Source organism: Colletotrichum truncatum (genome assembly GCF_014235925.2).
Source record: "Colletotrichum truncatum strain CMES1059 chromosome Unknown Contig_0004, whole genome shotgun sequence".
Taxonomy (NCBI): Eukaryota; Fungi; Ascomycota; class Sordariomycetes; order Glomerellales; family Glomerellaceae; genus Colletotrichum; species Colletotrichum truncatum.
The window spans coordinates 298,412-313,041 of NW_027222401.1; the positions used below are offsets into that span (position 1 = coordinate 298,412).

At 53.6% G+C, this 14,630-nt stretch overlaps 4 protein-coding genes across 4 annotated transcripts; 3 read left to right on the forward strand and 1 right to left on the reverse strand.

Moving 5' to 3' along the window:
* Positions 1–490: 490 nt before the first annotated feature.
* CTRU02_206861 (uncharacterized protein) lies at positions 491–1,514 on the forward strand (the record flags this gene model as incomplete). The annotated part of the gene is made up of 3 exons (XM_036733074.1): positions 491–808; positions 969–1,282; positions 1,343–1,514. The coding sequence occupies 3 exons, from the start codon at positions 491–493 to the stop codon at positions 1,512–1,514; spliced, it is 804 nt and encodes a 267-aa protein (XP_036575205.1).
* A 1,517-nt stretch (positions 1,515–3,031) lies between these two features.
* Positions 3,032–4,673, reverse strand: CTRU02_206862 (allantoate permease; the record flags this gene model as incomplete). Its single annotated transcript, XM_036733075.1, has 2 exons — positions 3,032–3,485; positions 3,550–4,673. 2 exons carry the CDS (start codon positions 4,671–4,673, stop codon positions 3,032–3,034), a joined length of 1,578 nt encoding a protein of 525 aa, XP_036575206.1.
* A 3,467-nt stretch (positions 4,674–8,140) lies between these two features.
* Positions 8,141–9,259, forward strand: CTRU02_206863 (glycosyl hydrolase family; the record flags this gene model as incomplete). Its single annotated transcript, XM_036733076.1, has 1 exon — positions 8,141–9,259. One exon carries the CDS (start codon positions 8,141–8,143, stop codon positions 9,257–9,259), a length of 1,119 nt encoding a protein of 372 aa, XP_036575207.1.
* Positions 9,260–11,856: 2,597 nt separating this feature from the next.
* On the forward strand, positions 11,857–13,714 carry CTRU02_206864 (major facilitator superfamily transporter; the record flags this gene model as incomplete). The annotated part of the gene is made up of 2 exons (XM_036733077.1): positions 11,857–13,383; positions 13,436–13,714. The coding sequence occupies 2 exons, from the start codon at positions 11,857–11,859 to the stop codon at positions 13,712–13,714; spliced, it is 1,806 nt and encodes a 601-aa protein (XP_036575208.1).
* Positions 13,715–14,630: the final 916 nt, after the last annotated feature.

A 14,630-nucleotide genomic window follows, 5' to 3' on the forward strand; every position in this document is an offset into this window, starting at 1 on the left:
CCTGGGCCACAGAGGCTTCGTTTTGCATGGTTTCCACGTTTAGAGTCCCCATATTTCGTTCTTCGCATGGCAGGGTGTGGTGCAGGCCGTTGACACCAGTGGCTTAGACGACCTATTCTCTATCACCAAATGTTGCAGGCTTTTCGTTACGTTAAAACGGTCATATTCTTGTTTCCATGGTCACCATATAGAGCATACAAATGGTCGGTGTCTGATAATCAAGCCACCTGCACCTATATCTGCCCCATTCTCGGTGTTACTTCAACATATAAGCTTCTGACTTGGAGTACCGTAGCACTTCTGAGGCTCCGCGAATGCACAGTATCACATCATCGTCATACGCCCTGCCCGTTCACCGTTGCTGCGGATAACTTTTGGAACCCGACGGCTATCTCGAGCTTCCTCAACCATCGACGTCACTCAGGCCCTGGCTACCTCAATCGGACGATCTGAGACCTTCATAGCTTCTCAGAGCTTAACCCCTATCGTGATGAGCGCAACTCCCGAGAAGACAAGAGGACAGGATATATCATCATCGAGCTCGCCCGGCCTGAACTCTCAGTTTTACAGAAGCAGCATCGACAGCAGCATACACACTGACATAGCTGAGCTTCAAGATCATTTCGACAACGACATTCAGTTCACGGTTCAAGATATCCTGTCTTCTTTCTCGGCAACTCGTCTCACTAAGAACTTTCGTCCTTCCTATTCAACACCATCAACCATGTCGTCGTCTCGTTCCGGCCGTTCGGGAGGATCCTCCAGCCACCGCAGCTCCAAGAGCAGTAAGAAGCCGAGGGCGGTTCAAGTTAGTCAAGGCCTCTTCTTTGTACTATCCCCAATCCCGTCCCCATATTTACCCATAGCTCTTCATGGGAGCTCTTCACTCCGACGAGATTGTGTTCCATCAAGTTTCTTACTACCTCAGTCACTTGTCCTAGGGAAAGCAAGCTAACATTGAACTATAGCGCTCGGTCCAGCAACTGATCGACTCCCTCGAGACTCACCGCGTCAACACATTGACGGAGCTCTGCCGCATTGAGCGTGTGGCAGCCACGTGTGAGAACGAAGAGGATGCCGTTGCCTTCCAAGGCCCCATGACGGCGGCATGGGACTACTACGTCAACAGCAACCAGCTCCTCACCGAGCTGCGCGGGCTGACGCGCAGCTATCCCCTCTGCAGCGACATTCTGTACGACGCCCACGTCCGCGTGCGCAATGACCCCAACTCGAACAAGAGCTGGAACCTCGCCTGGCTCTGCCTCGTCAAAATCCAGGAAGAGTAAGAGATCCCCGCTCCCCCTAAGCGTGAGAGGTAAATACTGATGTTGGCCTTACTCAGTGGTCTAATCTCCGGATACTCCGCCCTTGAGGCCGCAAAGCCCGAGATGTGGGGTGGTCGCGATCCGTCGGCGGAAGAAGCGGCCCAACTCGCGGCGTGCTTCGACTATGAGTGGAACAAGGCCGTCGACACCATGCTCCGGCACTGGTCGGTCCCGCCGACCTGGTACTAAGGTACCCGGGCCGAACAACAAAGAGCTTTCAGAACGAAAATGGGAATGATACATGTACGAGTAAGGGTCAGCATATAGCGCGAGGAAAATTCGCATTTACAGGCAGTTTCGGCGGTGGGAGGCAGGCGAGCGGCTTTCTTTTCTTACGGCACAGTGGCGTCGGCATTGGGTTGGAATGGGGAGCATGAGCATGAGCATCATCATCGGCATCGGCATCAGCATGTTTGTTCCAAGACGATATTTAGGAGCTCTTTTTTCCCATTCTTTTTTTCATGTTTTGGTGTTTACTTTTCCTGTGGCGTTTTTTGCGATTCTTATGGGGTAGACGGGGCTCTAGGTCTTCTGGCAGGTCCGCAGACTTCCGTATAATTGCATACGAAGCCTTTCCTAGCTCATGCGTCTTTGAACATGACATGTTGAAAAAACTCCCTTCGGCTGCTGGAAATGCGTTGGTACCCGCAAAGACTAGTACTTACCCAGAACGACGGCGGGCAGTACAACCCGGAGCTACAACGGACCGGGCAATCCACCGAGCAGCCGATTCAGCCCCCGGCCACCACCTCGGTTCCGCAACCAAGTCAAATGTGACCAGTAACGCAATATCTCGCAGCTGGCGATGCCAAGTCAGAGCAGCGAATCTAAACAACCCGAAATAAGATCACACGCGACAGCTGACCCATAGTGAGTCGACAACCCAGGGAGGACTCCCAGTCAACCTGCCAGCGGCTGCGCCGCCGCCCCTCAGAAGCAGCAGCAGTCAGCCCCGTCGTCAAGGGGGTGGGTGGTTCGTAGTTAGGGCTGAAAAACACCAACAGGGGGAAAAAAAAGAAGAGAGTAATAGAATCAAAAGGTTGGCCAGAGAAGGAAAGGCCGCGACTTGGCGAACGGATTCGGAACCCTTGTCCGCGTCGAAGACTCCAAATCCCCAAAATGTGAGAGGGCCTGGCAGGGTGGGAAGGGGGATACCCCAAATATCGTGCTTGGCGTGAGGAGATGCCAAGAGCAGTTTGATTCGACGACATCTGGGGGTCGAGGGGGTCGAGTTGCTGTTTTTCTTGAGCTTTTGCGAGGGGAATGGGTTCATTGTAGTTTGTGTTTTTACGAGGTCGAATTTGGAGGTATGTGGCTTCTGTTGACGTTGAGAATGTTGTGTGGTTTTGTTTATCACGACTTTGTAAACATTATGTAGGGGGCCCCACCAATGTGACGGCGTTTGTATCAGCTGTTGTGGACTCATGTGTCTTTGAATTGACGGTTTCTTTCCATGGGATAAATCAATAAGGAAAAAGGTGTCACGTCTGTTCTGTTACAGAAATACTCGACGTTGACCTTACTCTGCCAACCATTTCTCGTCTGTTCAAATACGAATAACTCGTACACTCAAGGGCCATGAACACTTAACACAACATCACCAAGAATTAAAACGTAATGTTTGGTCGAATCTCATGACCAGTCATGTCTCTTCATTATGGACTAATATACATAAAACGCAAATCGCAATCGCTGGTATACAAGACTTAAAACACGTAGCGGAACGACAGGTTCTCCTTGTCCGTCATGTCCTCGAACGCATGAGCGGTGTAGTTGGGAGAAGCCTCGGCGACGCCGGCGGCGGCCATCTCGTCTCTCTTCTTGTTCTGGCGGGTGAGGTGGATGCGCAGGCCGATGATGATGAGGATGAGCAGGGCGTAGCAGCCGAGGTGGACGGCGAAGGCGATGAAGTAGCGGGGGGCGTTCCAGCTGAGGAAGACCTGAGGGCCGATGGCGTTACCGGCGGCCCAGATGATGAAGTTGAGGGCGACTGCGACTTGCTTCTTGGTCTGGCCGGCGATGTTACGCGAGATGAGGGACAGAGCAAGGGTCTGGGCGGACCAGAAGGACAGCGTGATGTAGTAGCAGATGAGCAGGCCGACGTGCTGCGAGAAGGTCTTGTTGGGGAGGGTCATGAGGAGGACGGTGCCGACGACGGAACTAATGAACTGTTAGAAAAGGGGAGGTTCCGTGAGTCATAAAAGGGTGAAAAGGCAACACTTACGGAGCACAAAAACCAAGCATGACATAGAGGTTCTGGCCGGTCTTCTTGACCAACCAGACGGAGCCGAGAAGGACGAAAATGATGTAGAAACCGAGGACCATGGCGAGAAGCTGAACCTGTAGGGTGTTGAAGCCGAAGCTCATGATGATGATGTTGGCGAAAGCACCGAGACCAGAGGTGGGCAGCGTGGTGCAGAGGGCGATGAGGGCGTAGCCCCAGACTTGAGGGTCCTTCAGGGCCTCGATGGCCTGCTCGCGCTTGAAGGTCTTGTTCTGGATACCGGTCTGGTTGTCACGGACACGGGCGACCATCTCGTGCTTCTCCTCTTCAGTGAAGCACTTGGCACGCATGGGGGAGTCGGGCATCCAGAAGAGGACGAAGATGCCGAAGATGACGGAGATGACACCGTACACCAGGAAAAGCCACTGCCAGGACTTGAGGGGACCCGTCTTAATGTGGGTGAAGCAGTAGGCCAGGAGACCACCGACGATCTGCTGGGCACCGTTCATCATGTACCAGTAGGTGACACGCGAGGCCTGTTCCTCACGGCGGTACCACATGGAGGAGAGGATGACGAAGGCAGGTTGACAGGCGGACTCGAAGATACCGAGGAGGGTACGGACGACGACGAGGCCGGTGAAGTTGGTGCAGGCGGCGTGGCAGGCGAGGGTGGCACCCCAGGCGATGATGGAGAAGGAGAGGTACTTGGCGATGGGGGCACGAGCGATGATGTAGTTTTGGGGGTACTCGACGAACAGGATGGCGATGTAAATACAGGTAGTGAGCCAAGAGAACTGCTGGCCGACGAGCTTGGTATCCTTCTGCAGGCCCATGACAGAGGCGAAAGACATGGTGCCTTTGTCGATGGCCTGGAGGAAGTAGGTGCCAATCATGACGAGAAGGATGCGACGGTCGATCTTCTTGCGGAGCTCATCGCTGCGCTCGCGGGTGACGGTGATGTCGCCGCCAATGTACTTTGAGAGTTCGTTGTCGACGTTCTCGAGACGTTGGGCGTCGGCCTTCTCGTACGAGGTGGTGCGCTCGACCTCGTGCAAGGAGTTCTTGCCGTGGGCCGGCGTCGTGGGACGCACATTGTCCCTGTCTGTGACTTCGGTTGACACCATGTTGGGCGGTTGTTGGTGTCTGATGAGACGGACTGAGAGAAGAGACGATGGTGTTGTTGATAAACCCTGTGGTGTTGATGGGACTGAATTGGTTTGACACACGACAACAGTTAAGAGTCGATAAGGGTTTTGGGAATCCGGAGTCTATCTAACCTCGAAGAGAAGGAAGAAGCTGAAGAACCAGAACGGAGGAGAAATGAAAGAAGAGATGTTACCTCGTCCTATTTAAAAGCAGATCCCAAGTGGAGTCCGAGAGTGGTAATGTGTGTGTGTGTGTGTGTGTGTGTGCGTCTTCTGGGGATATCACTCCCTTTTCCCCATTCAGCACACTACGGATAATGACTAGACTATCTGACAAACCCCGGATCCCACCCCCAATCCTCTCCTTCTTTTCTCCCTTCTTACCCCAAGTTTGTTTGTTGGGAGCGCGCGGTACCCAAGTGGGGAGTTCGGTCGGCCCCCTGCGAGAAAGGACGACGAGAGCGAGCACGATCAAGTCAACCCCCACGGGTCCCGGGGAGAAGGAATGTCTTCCATTCGACGATGGAAGCTGAGGAACCAGCGGTAGCCAACGAGAACAACCTTGTTGGTGGGTTCAGGTTGGGACATCATTCAACCGAAGAGGCGGGAGACGAGACATGTGGTCTGTGTTTTGATTTTATTTTGGCACACCCCCCTTTTGGGCCTTCCTCTAGACTCAAAATATCTGGAGAAGGAGAGATGGATTGAGTTCAGATTGGATGAGTAGATGGGCAAAGGGACCCCATCATTCATGGATAGACCGGCACGAGTCAGGATTGGTCGTTGATATGGACCTGGGAAGGGGGACCCACGGAGCCGGTAGGCGGCGGCGAAGACGGTGGGTGTTTTCTGTAGGCTGCATTGGTCAATGGCCATGGTTCAGATGGCGAAAGAGAGGAATGTGTGGACACGCAGTTTGTTTCTGGTTCGTGTTGCAGGGTTGATGCGGATGGCGTGGGAGACCCAGCCAGCGTCAGGGCGCCTGGGGTTGCTGTCTCTGGGGGGTTGTCCGGGGTGTGGTGGTGGTGGCTTCTGGACCGTTGGATGTTCTGAGGTGTTGTGTCTCATTGAGACTGAATAACTGGCCTAGATTTATTCTAGAAATAGGTCAGTCTACTGGGAATAAGAGATGGGACAAGATGGTCGTCTTGGAGGCTCTTGGCCAAGACGGGTGACCAACGATGATGCGACGGCACTTAACGGCAGAGCAAGGAAAGGAAGTCTGGGCAATTTCTGGGCAGATGAATATTGGCGATACGGTTCGGCTTTCGGGAGGCCCTACAGGGGGTAGGAATGGTAGGATTGGCTCGTCTGACGGCTGAGGCGGTGATGGGGAGCGGGTGGCTTGCCCAGAAGGAGAATTTTAGCGTCGGCGAACACCCGTCCAACCTTGGCTCTGGTTGGGAAAAAAGCTTGACGGAGCCATCCTGTGACCACGGTGGACTGGGGCCTGACTGGTATTTTTTTTTTTCTTTTTTTTTCGCCTCCCAGCGTTGGGCCTCTTGGTCATAGCTGTGACTGTTGGAAAAAGAAGGCCTGCATAATGGGTCACATGGGGGGAGACTGACTGTGATTGTCTGTCATGGCCCTGAGAACCGGGGATATGGCCGAGTGTCTGGCCGGTGTCTGGCCGGGGACTTTTTTGCGAGAATGGAGATAATTCACAATGCACTATGAAGGCACAGGTGTCAAGCGTGGAGACGCACGATGATGCATTGCATCTAATGTCGAACTAGCGTGCTATCGTGATGGCTTCTGCATACACATCATGTCCGGCCAGAAATTGGAACCGTGGTAGGCTGATCTACTACGTAGTAATCTAATTCATGGTTCTATGATCGTGGTAGGGCTGTGCCATGTTGTGGGCGAGATTTGTTCGGTATATGGTTTAAAGCATCATGGTGCTCTGAATTGCAATTAAGGCGCATTTAGTTAGTCCCTTTAGGAGGGGGTTAGGTTATTGTGCACTAATCTCGCTCCCCTCGCTCAATCTCACTCCGCTTCTACTCCGCGTTCTAGTTATGCCTGAGTCGAGCGAATTGTGCAAAATGCTTTGCTCAGCAGAGCGCTATGTTTTGGGGGGGGGGGAAACCGTCCCTCCCTCTCTGTCTCTTTCTCTTGCTCTCTCCGCAAACTGGGGGAAATTGGGGGGGAATGCCCGCAGTTTCCCCTCAAATCTCCTCTCTATTCACTCCAGACTCCAGCCTTCTTCTGTGTCTTCCCCAAAAGATCCCTGGGTGCGGAGATGACTTCTCCAAAAGCTAACCTATCTGGGAAGAAGAGAGGGGAGCGCACCGCAGTCAGCAGACGCTGAGTGCTCATGATTAGTGAGAGAGAACAAGGATGATCCAATACGTGTTATACAGGTTTAGGAAATTCAAAAGCCAGTGAGAGGAAAGAAAGTGGGAATGAGGGAAAAGAGCACCGAGGCAGAAAGAGGTTCGAGACCAAACCATAAGTGGACAAAAACGGGGTGCCCGGTCTCCACCAGCGCGGGGTAACTGGCCCGGGGCGCGGGGGAGGAGGAACCGAGCTGGCAGCGGAGACACACCGATTATGGATAGTCCAAGTGGGCCAAGCCCCATTCTACCTTACCCTAAACCGTGTCCCCATAGCAGCAACGCCCATCCATCCTTCCTGTCTTTAGCAGAAAAGAAAGGTAGTGAGTGGGAGAAGGAAAGGACTGGCCACGTATTAAGTAGTCATACTTACCTACTAGTAGCAGCCTTGCTAAGCAACAGGGAAGCCACCCACCCTTTCCTTCGTTAGATCTAGGAAGCAGCAAGCAGCAGGAGTTCCCCTCCCTCGTGCTTGATTTTAACGTATTTTTGCATTAAGTTGCGGGGTTCCAAGACTGCGAAACCGCAAAGCCCAGAAACACCGCGTTGCTTGGCTTTCTTCACCCTCGGCCTGCATCACGCCGAGTTGCTCTGTACACCGTTCCCTTTGTCCACGTACCCCTGACGACCCCGGTTTCCCATCCTCCCTATTTCCCCGAAGCCCTTTCCCTTCATAAGTCTTTCTGCAGCCAGCAAAAAGGAAAAAAAAAGAGAGAGCCTTGCGTCAACGCGTCCCCTGTTTCTCTTTTCAATCGTCCTTGAACCGGAAACCAGTCCGCCAGTTCTGTACATAGACAACTTGAGATTTGTGAGAATACACATTTCTCAGTGCTTCAAGTTTCCTCAAAAGGTTGGTCCTCATTTTCTGTCTTCTGTGACGCCCAATGGCTTCGTTTGACCTCGACAACCACGACTGGTACCGGCTGGCTGGCTGGCTGGGAAGTTGCTTTTCCAGAAACCAGGGCCGGAGTCGGAGCTACCCCGCCTCATCGAGACAAATTCTTTTGAAGTGTCATGAAAGCTGACTGAAATGAACAGTAGGAAACATACAAAGGGTCACAATCTCTACAAGTTAATTCAGTCTTCGGACTTTACACAACCGCCAAAATGCCTGCCGAACTCCATGGCGTCAAGTCGGCCGACATCCACAAGCAGGTCAAGCAGCTCATTCACGAGCTCGTCAACATCAAGGACACCACGGGCGAGTTCTTGATGACCCTCGCCGATGGTCGCATCATCGACACCAAGGGCTGGAACGACTGGGAGTGGACTCACGGCATCGGTCTGTACGGCATCTGGAAGTACTACGAGCTGACGGGCGACGATGAGTGCCTCAAGGTCATCGAGGACTGGTTCAAGAACCGCTTCGAGGAGGGCCACAAAGGCAAGAACATCAACACCATGGCCGTCTTCCTCACCCTCGCCTACGTCTACGAGAAGACTGGCAACGAGACCTACAGGCCCTGGCTTGAGAGCTGGGCCGAGTGGGCCTACCACGACCTCCCCCGTACCAAGTACGGCGGTATGCAGCACATCACCTACCTTGAGGTCAACGACCAGCAGCTCTGGGACGACACCCTCATGATGACCGTCATGCCCCTGGCCAAGATCGGCCTCGTCCTCAACCGCCCCCACTACGTCGAGGAAGCCAAGAAGCAGTTCCTCATCCACCTTCAGTACCTCTTTGACGCCCCTAGCGGCCTCTTCTTCCACGGCTGGACCTTCCACGAGGGCGGCCACAACTTCGCCCGTGCCCGCTGGGCCCGTGGTAACAGCTGGGTGACCATCGTCATCCCCGAGTTCATCGAGCTCCTTAACCTCTCCCCCGACGACTCATTGAGGCAACACCTCGTCAACACCCTCGACGCCCAGGTCTCCGCCCTTGTGCCCCTGCAGGCCGAGAACGGTCTCTGGCGCACTCTGCTCGACATTCCCGAGTCCGAGGGCTCCTACGTCGAGGCCAGCGCCACCGCCGGTTTCGCCTACGGTATCCTCAAGGGTCAGCGCAAGAAGTACATTAGTGCCGAGTACGAGGAGGTCGCCGTCAAGGCCGTCAAGGCCGTCCTCGAGAACATCAGCCCCGAGGGTGAGCTTCTCAACACCTCCTTCGGTACCGGTATGGGCCACGATCTGCAGCACTACAAGGACATCCCGCGTACGAGTATGCCCTACGGCCAGGCCATGGCCATGATGGCCCTGGTTGAGTTCCTGCGCGTCTATATCTGATGTAATGATACCATGTTGAAATGAAGTTAAAAAAAGAATAAAATTTATGAATATCAATGAACAAAACTCAAGGTCCCCCCTCTGTTTTACTACGTGAACACCCCTCCCTGGCCTTCTCGAAAATTCCGGACCGGGTTCACCGGTCATAAAGTGATGTCTGTACATGGTAAAGAAATGCGGTGGGCCGCAAAACCCCGGCTCCCAGGCTCTCGTCAAGGTACCTGAGCCGGCTCTCACCCGGAGATGCGTCTATCCTCGGGGACCTTCGTCTTTCGGCTCATCATCGACCGAAGCTCACCCCCTCCCCCGGGGAGCCCGTAGGCTATACAGGTCGTGACCCCTTGACGTTGGAGCCGTGGACCCTTGCCTGGACTCGGGATAGCCTTGTCTTTTTCTTTGAACTCGGGAGTTGTGAGAATTGTGAAATCATGCATGCAGCTTCTTTTCTGTCTGTCCGCAGCAGCCGGTCGTCTCAAGGGGCGATATGGTGCGTCCCGGAGACGTGGAATGACCTTGGTACTCGGCACCCCCCCCCCCTTGGCTGCGGCTTACCGCAAGCCACTTTACCAGAGTACATAGTAGTCGTGTGTAGCTCGGGAGGTCGGCACATCTCGATACAAAGTACACACACACACGACTGGCTCAGGCTTCTGAATAGTAGCAGTACTTGCTTCGTTGGGGGGGATGCCAAGATGGCAGTTTATCGTTTGCTGGGAAGATGCCACGAGGTCCCGGTGAATAAAGCCCGAGGTGCATATATGTCTTGCCGTAGCCATGCGGTGGCTGTTACATCCGAGCCCGTGATCTGCGGGGCTATTCCGGGCGTCGAGACATAGATTACTACAATTTGTATTTACGTACGCATGTGAGTGTAACGGCTGTGGATGCCGCGCGGAGAAGTCTGCTTCGGGTGGGAAGTAGTTGCGGCATGAGATATTTGGTCGCGAGATTTTAGGTATATCTGGGTTCGCTGATATGATGATGGACATTGCGAGGCGGTGTTTCTGTTTAGCTAGTAGTCCTAGGCTAGGGAACGGATACAGAGGCGTTCGTCTCTAGCCTAGGGCTGACTACTGGTATTCTGTGCACTCGGATCAAACATGTTCGTCACCTAAATGGTGTTCCTCATCTGAGACCATCTCAACAGTCATCATCCGGTTGACGAATGCCGGATCACTGGATACGAAACCGTTTGCTGGTGTCACCCTAAGACCAAGGATGACGACGCCTGACTTTCAGTCAGACTTTCAGTCGGCCCAGTTTATTCGGGCTGACTTTGAAAAGCACAGCACTTGCTGCGATGTTTCTCATCACGGGCATATGCTAAAGAATGGAATGCCAGGACCCTGCATGCGCCTAGTTTCGGAGATTTTCAGAGACAAAAAAAAAAAGTCAGATGTTCTCGACATAGTGGTAGATGACGGCGTGGGAGGCTTGAGTGATGCCATCGATGCATGGTCACAAGGCTACGGTTGGCTAACGACTGCGAAACATTGTATTAGTTTTCACGACGGTTTGAGAGGTCAAATGATTGGTGTGTTCGCAGAAAGAAGAACGGGTGGGAGTGACAGGAAGCAGTATGCGAAAGAAGATTGGGTAGGCGGGTTGGTTGGTGGCCGTTGAAGGATCTCGGACGATAAGTTCCAGTGCCAGATCAGAGATCAGATGGGCGTAGCCAATGACAGGCGGTTGATTTTGTGGGTGGGCGTCATCATATGCGCGTGATCGAGGAAAGAGTTGAGGCACGAGGCGAGGGCAGGCACGTAGCCTCCTGATTTTTGATTGGTTGTTAGTGCTTAAGCATCTGTCACTGTGGGAAGCTTAACAAAAGACTTCCCGCCCGCCACCCACATTTTCTATGGACAGCGCACGGAGCACAAACTGCCTTGGAAAGGTGAAGAAGAGGGCGAAAAAAAAAGAAAAAAAAAAACGCGAGAAAAATGAGGTCACCTGCGTCTGTGCTTCCTCTCCCTACATAAATAAAATAATCATATCAGTGCTGATAGGTAGGGTAAATTGTAGTAAGGGAGCAAGGTCGTGACCAATAGCAGGAGTAAGCTGCAAGAATACGGATAACAAGCACCAGAAAACAGTAAAAAGAAACACACAGAAGGTGTTCCTCGCTACATCGTATCTAACCGAAAGCTAATTCCCGTCGTTAACCTCGACCTTCAATTCCCGGCTCACCACCAACCAGCATCTTCGCGACTTCGCATTCTGTCGCCCTTGTCGCCCCTTCAACATCCCTCTTCCACCAGCTTTGGGATGCACTCTTAACTTGTCGCTACTTTTTAATCGTCGAATCTCGCCCTCTTAAATCATCATCGCCTTCCTCTTTCTTCCCGAATCCTGAAGCCATGCGCCCGAGGCTGCGTTTTTGCATTCCATCATCGTGAGACCCTGGCAGCGGGGTAGCGCCCCAGCAGCTACACCCGAAGAGGATCTCCCACCGAACCGATACCGATTCTCCGACGATTTACCACCGACGACGAACCGTGTCTGTGTGTCTTTCGTCGACGTCACCGCCAACCGTGCTTTGCGTTTACGGCCTGCTAACCCCAAGCCCCCGACTCGCGACTTGATCCTCCGTCCTCGAAATGGTGCACACCAATCTCGTCGGCGCCGCGGCTTCATCTCGCACAGCCTCGTCGGGTTCATTTCACGCAGGCGCCCCTATTCCCACCCTAGGGAGCATCGAGTCCAGCCGTCGAACCCTCACCATGCGCCGCCAGTCAACCCATCGATATCATACTTTCCCAACACCTCCGCCAAAAACACCTCGAGAGCAGTCTTCTGCCGAGCTTTTCGACCATTCCGACACGAGCTCCAACGCCTCAGACGATGGCCACGACCAGACTCCCTTGCCGGTGCGCCAGCTCGCTCTGCTCGCCTTCCTCTCCCTGAGCGAACAAACCGCCCTCAACTCCATTGGCCCCTACCTGCCACAGATGGTCGAGGCCTTTTCCGACATCCCTGAATCTCAGACAGGCCTATACGTTGGCATTCTTGCCTCAGCCTTTGCGCTCGCTCAGTTGTCGACGAGCCTGCTATGGGGATACTTTTCCGACGTTATCGGAAGAAAACCGGTCATGGTCCTGGGCACTTTCCTGCTCATGTGCTGTTTTGTCGCCTTCGGTTTCTGCAAAGCATACTGGCAGATCGTCATTGTCCACGTTGCTATGGGTATGCTGAACGGCAATGCTGCTGTGGTACCAACTGTCCTGGGTGAGGTGACCGATCGCTCCAACCAGAGTAGAGCTTTCACCTGGTTGCCCGTCATCTACTCCCTGGGAGGCATTACTGGTCCCGCCCTGGGCGGCTTGTTGGTTGGTACGTTAGGGGAGAAATACCCCTACCTCGCGCCGAATTTGCTGAGCGCTCTGCTCCTTTTTGTCAGCGTCGTGATTGTTGGAATCTGGTTTGAGGAGACGCTTGAGACGCTTGAACCAAACCAGGCGGCCTGGGTCCCTTCGTGGGTCCGGAAAGCCTGGGCTTGGGTCCAAGGGCGAGGACAACCCAAGACAAACTCTTGGGCCACGCGCTGGCCCCGCCGCGGTTCGCAGGCTGTGATGAGCGCATCGGACGACGAGGAAGACGACGACGAAGAAGGCGCGACCGAGGACCAGGGGCTCCTGAACCCCAGATCTGAAGAAGGCTCGGAGGCTGGCGAAGACGCGAAGTCACCCAGCGACCTCGCAACCTGGCGCCAGTTGTTGAACCGCAACACGATCCTAGTCCTGTTGACATATCTAGTTTTCCAGCTGTCCAATATTTCTTACAACAGCTTATACCCCATCTTCGCCGATGCCACCCCTCCAACGGGCCGCGGCTTGCCGCCGAGCAAGATTGGCGTGAGTTTGAGTCTGGCTGGTGTGGCCACCATCGTTTTCCAGGCCTTCCTCTTCCAACCCCTCAAGGTGCGACTGGGAAATCTGGGCAGTTACCGAATCGCCCTTTTGGGACTTGCCATCAGCATGGCATTGATGCCGTGGATTGGCTACCTGGATGACGAGCCGCTCTTTGGCGTTGGCACCGGTGCCACCTGGCTTTACGGCGAGCTGGGCGTCATTCTCATTATCAAAAACATTTGTGCAGTTGGCGGACTGTCAAGTGTGATGCTACTGGTAAGTTTTCCGTCAGTTGGTGTACCGGGTGATGCTGATGAATTTGCTTTAGATCACCAACTGTGCCCCAAACCACGCGACGTTGGGTACCTTGAATGGCATCGCCCAGACGTTGTCAGCAGCTGGCCGCAGTTTCGGGCCGTTTGTGTCGGGCGCACTGTTCACCGCCTCCACTCGCGTCCACCCCAAAGGCGAAGCTCTCGCGTGGGGAATATTTGGAGGCATTGCCCTGCTTGGCTGGGTAGGATCTCTGGCCATCCGCAACCGTGGTCTTGAGAGTGACGACTGGGTCGGCGAAGAAGACGGTACTGATGCCGAGGCCGAACCATGACCGACCACTCAGCTGTTCACCTTACATGCCGAGCCTTTAGTGTTCATCTCACATAGAGGACACGAGTTTTGTTACAATGTGCTGAAAATATCACGGATAATCATAGCGTTGCAGGTAGGAACATGTCGCACACACAGGGATAAAAGCCGCTATTTTGCATCCATAAAGGGCAAAAGTATGCCCACCTCTGAGAAGATACAAGAGGTACAATTACAGAGTATAGACCTAAGAAGCCCTCGCGGCTATCTTTGATGAATTAAGACAAATTTTGTCCCTTAGTCAATCCTGGCTTTCAACATGATGCAGGACTATCGAATGAGACCGATGATGGTGGCGATGGCTTTCAGTCCGAATGACTCCGCCGATCCTCTTCTGTTCGACTCTTGAGTTTCGGTACCCGCTTACTGAGGCCACAGGATGCCATGGACAATCACCTGCTCACTGACACAGGTGGATTTGCCCCCTTCCGGGGGCATTTATCAGCTGCGATTCTACGATGAAGGCGGGTTGCCATGGGGATGATAATTGGACGCAGGGACAGCCGCTTACAGTCTTTTTACCAGTGGATTGACTTACGAAAAGATCAACAACTTAGACGGGGTGTAGATTTTAACATATAATCATATCGTATATTAGACATTAACTTGACCGAAGCTCCGTCGTCCTTCGTGTTTGAAATCAGCCAGCCACCAAGTTACCCTCTTAGACCCTGCGCAACGACGTTGTATGAACCCTCTATAATGTCCTCCAAGATTCCTAAACCCCTTCGGCTGCTAGTCCAGCTCGTTCCTAACCTTGCTCGACGCGCTGATTTCAACTGATACAAACCGGGTCGTCATAGCCTCGAGCTGAGCGTTTGCCTCCACCCACGAAAATGTCCCTCACCCGGATACCCACCGCCTCAGCCATGGCCTCA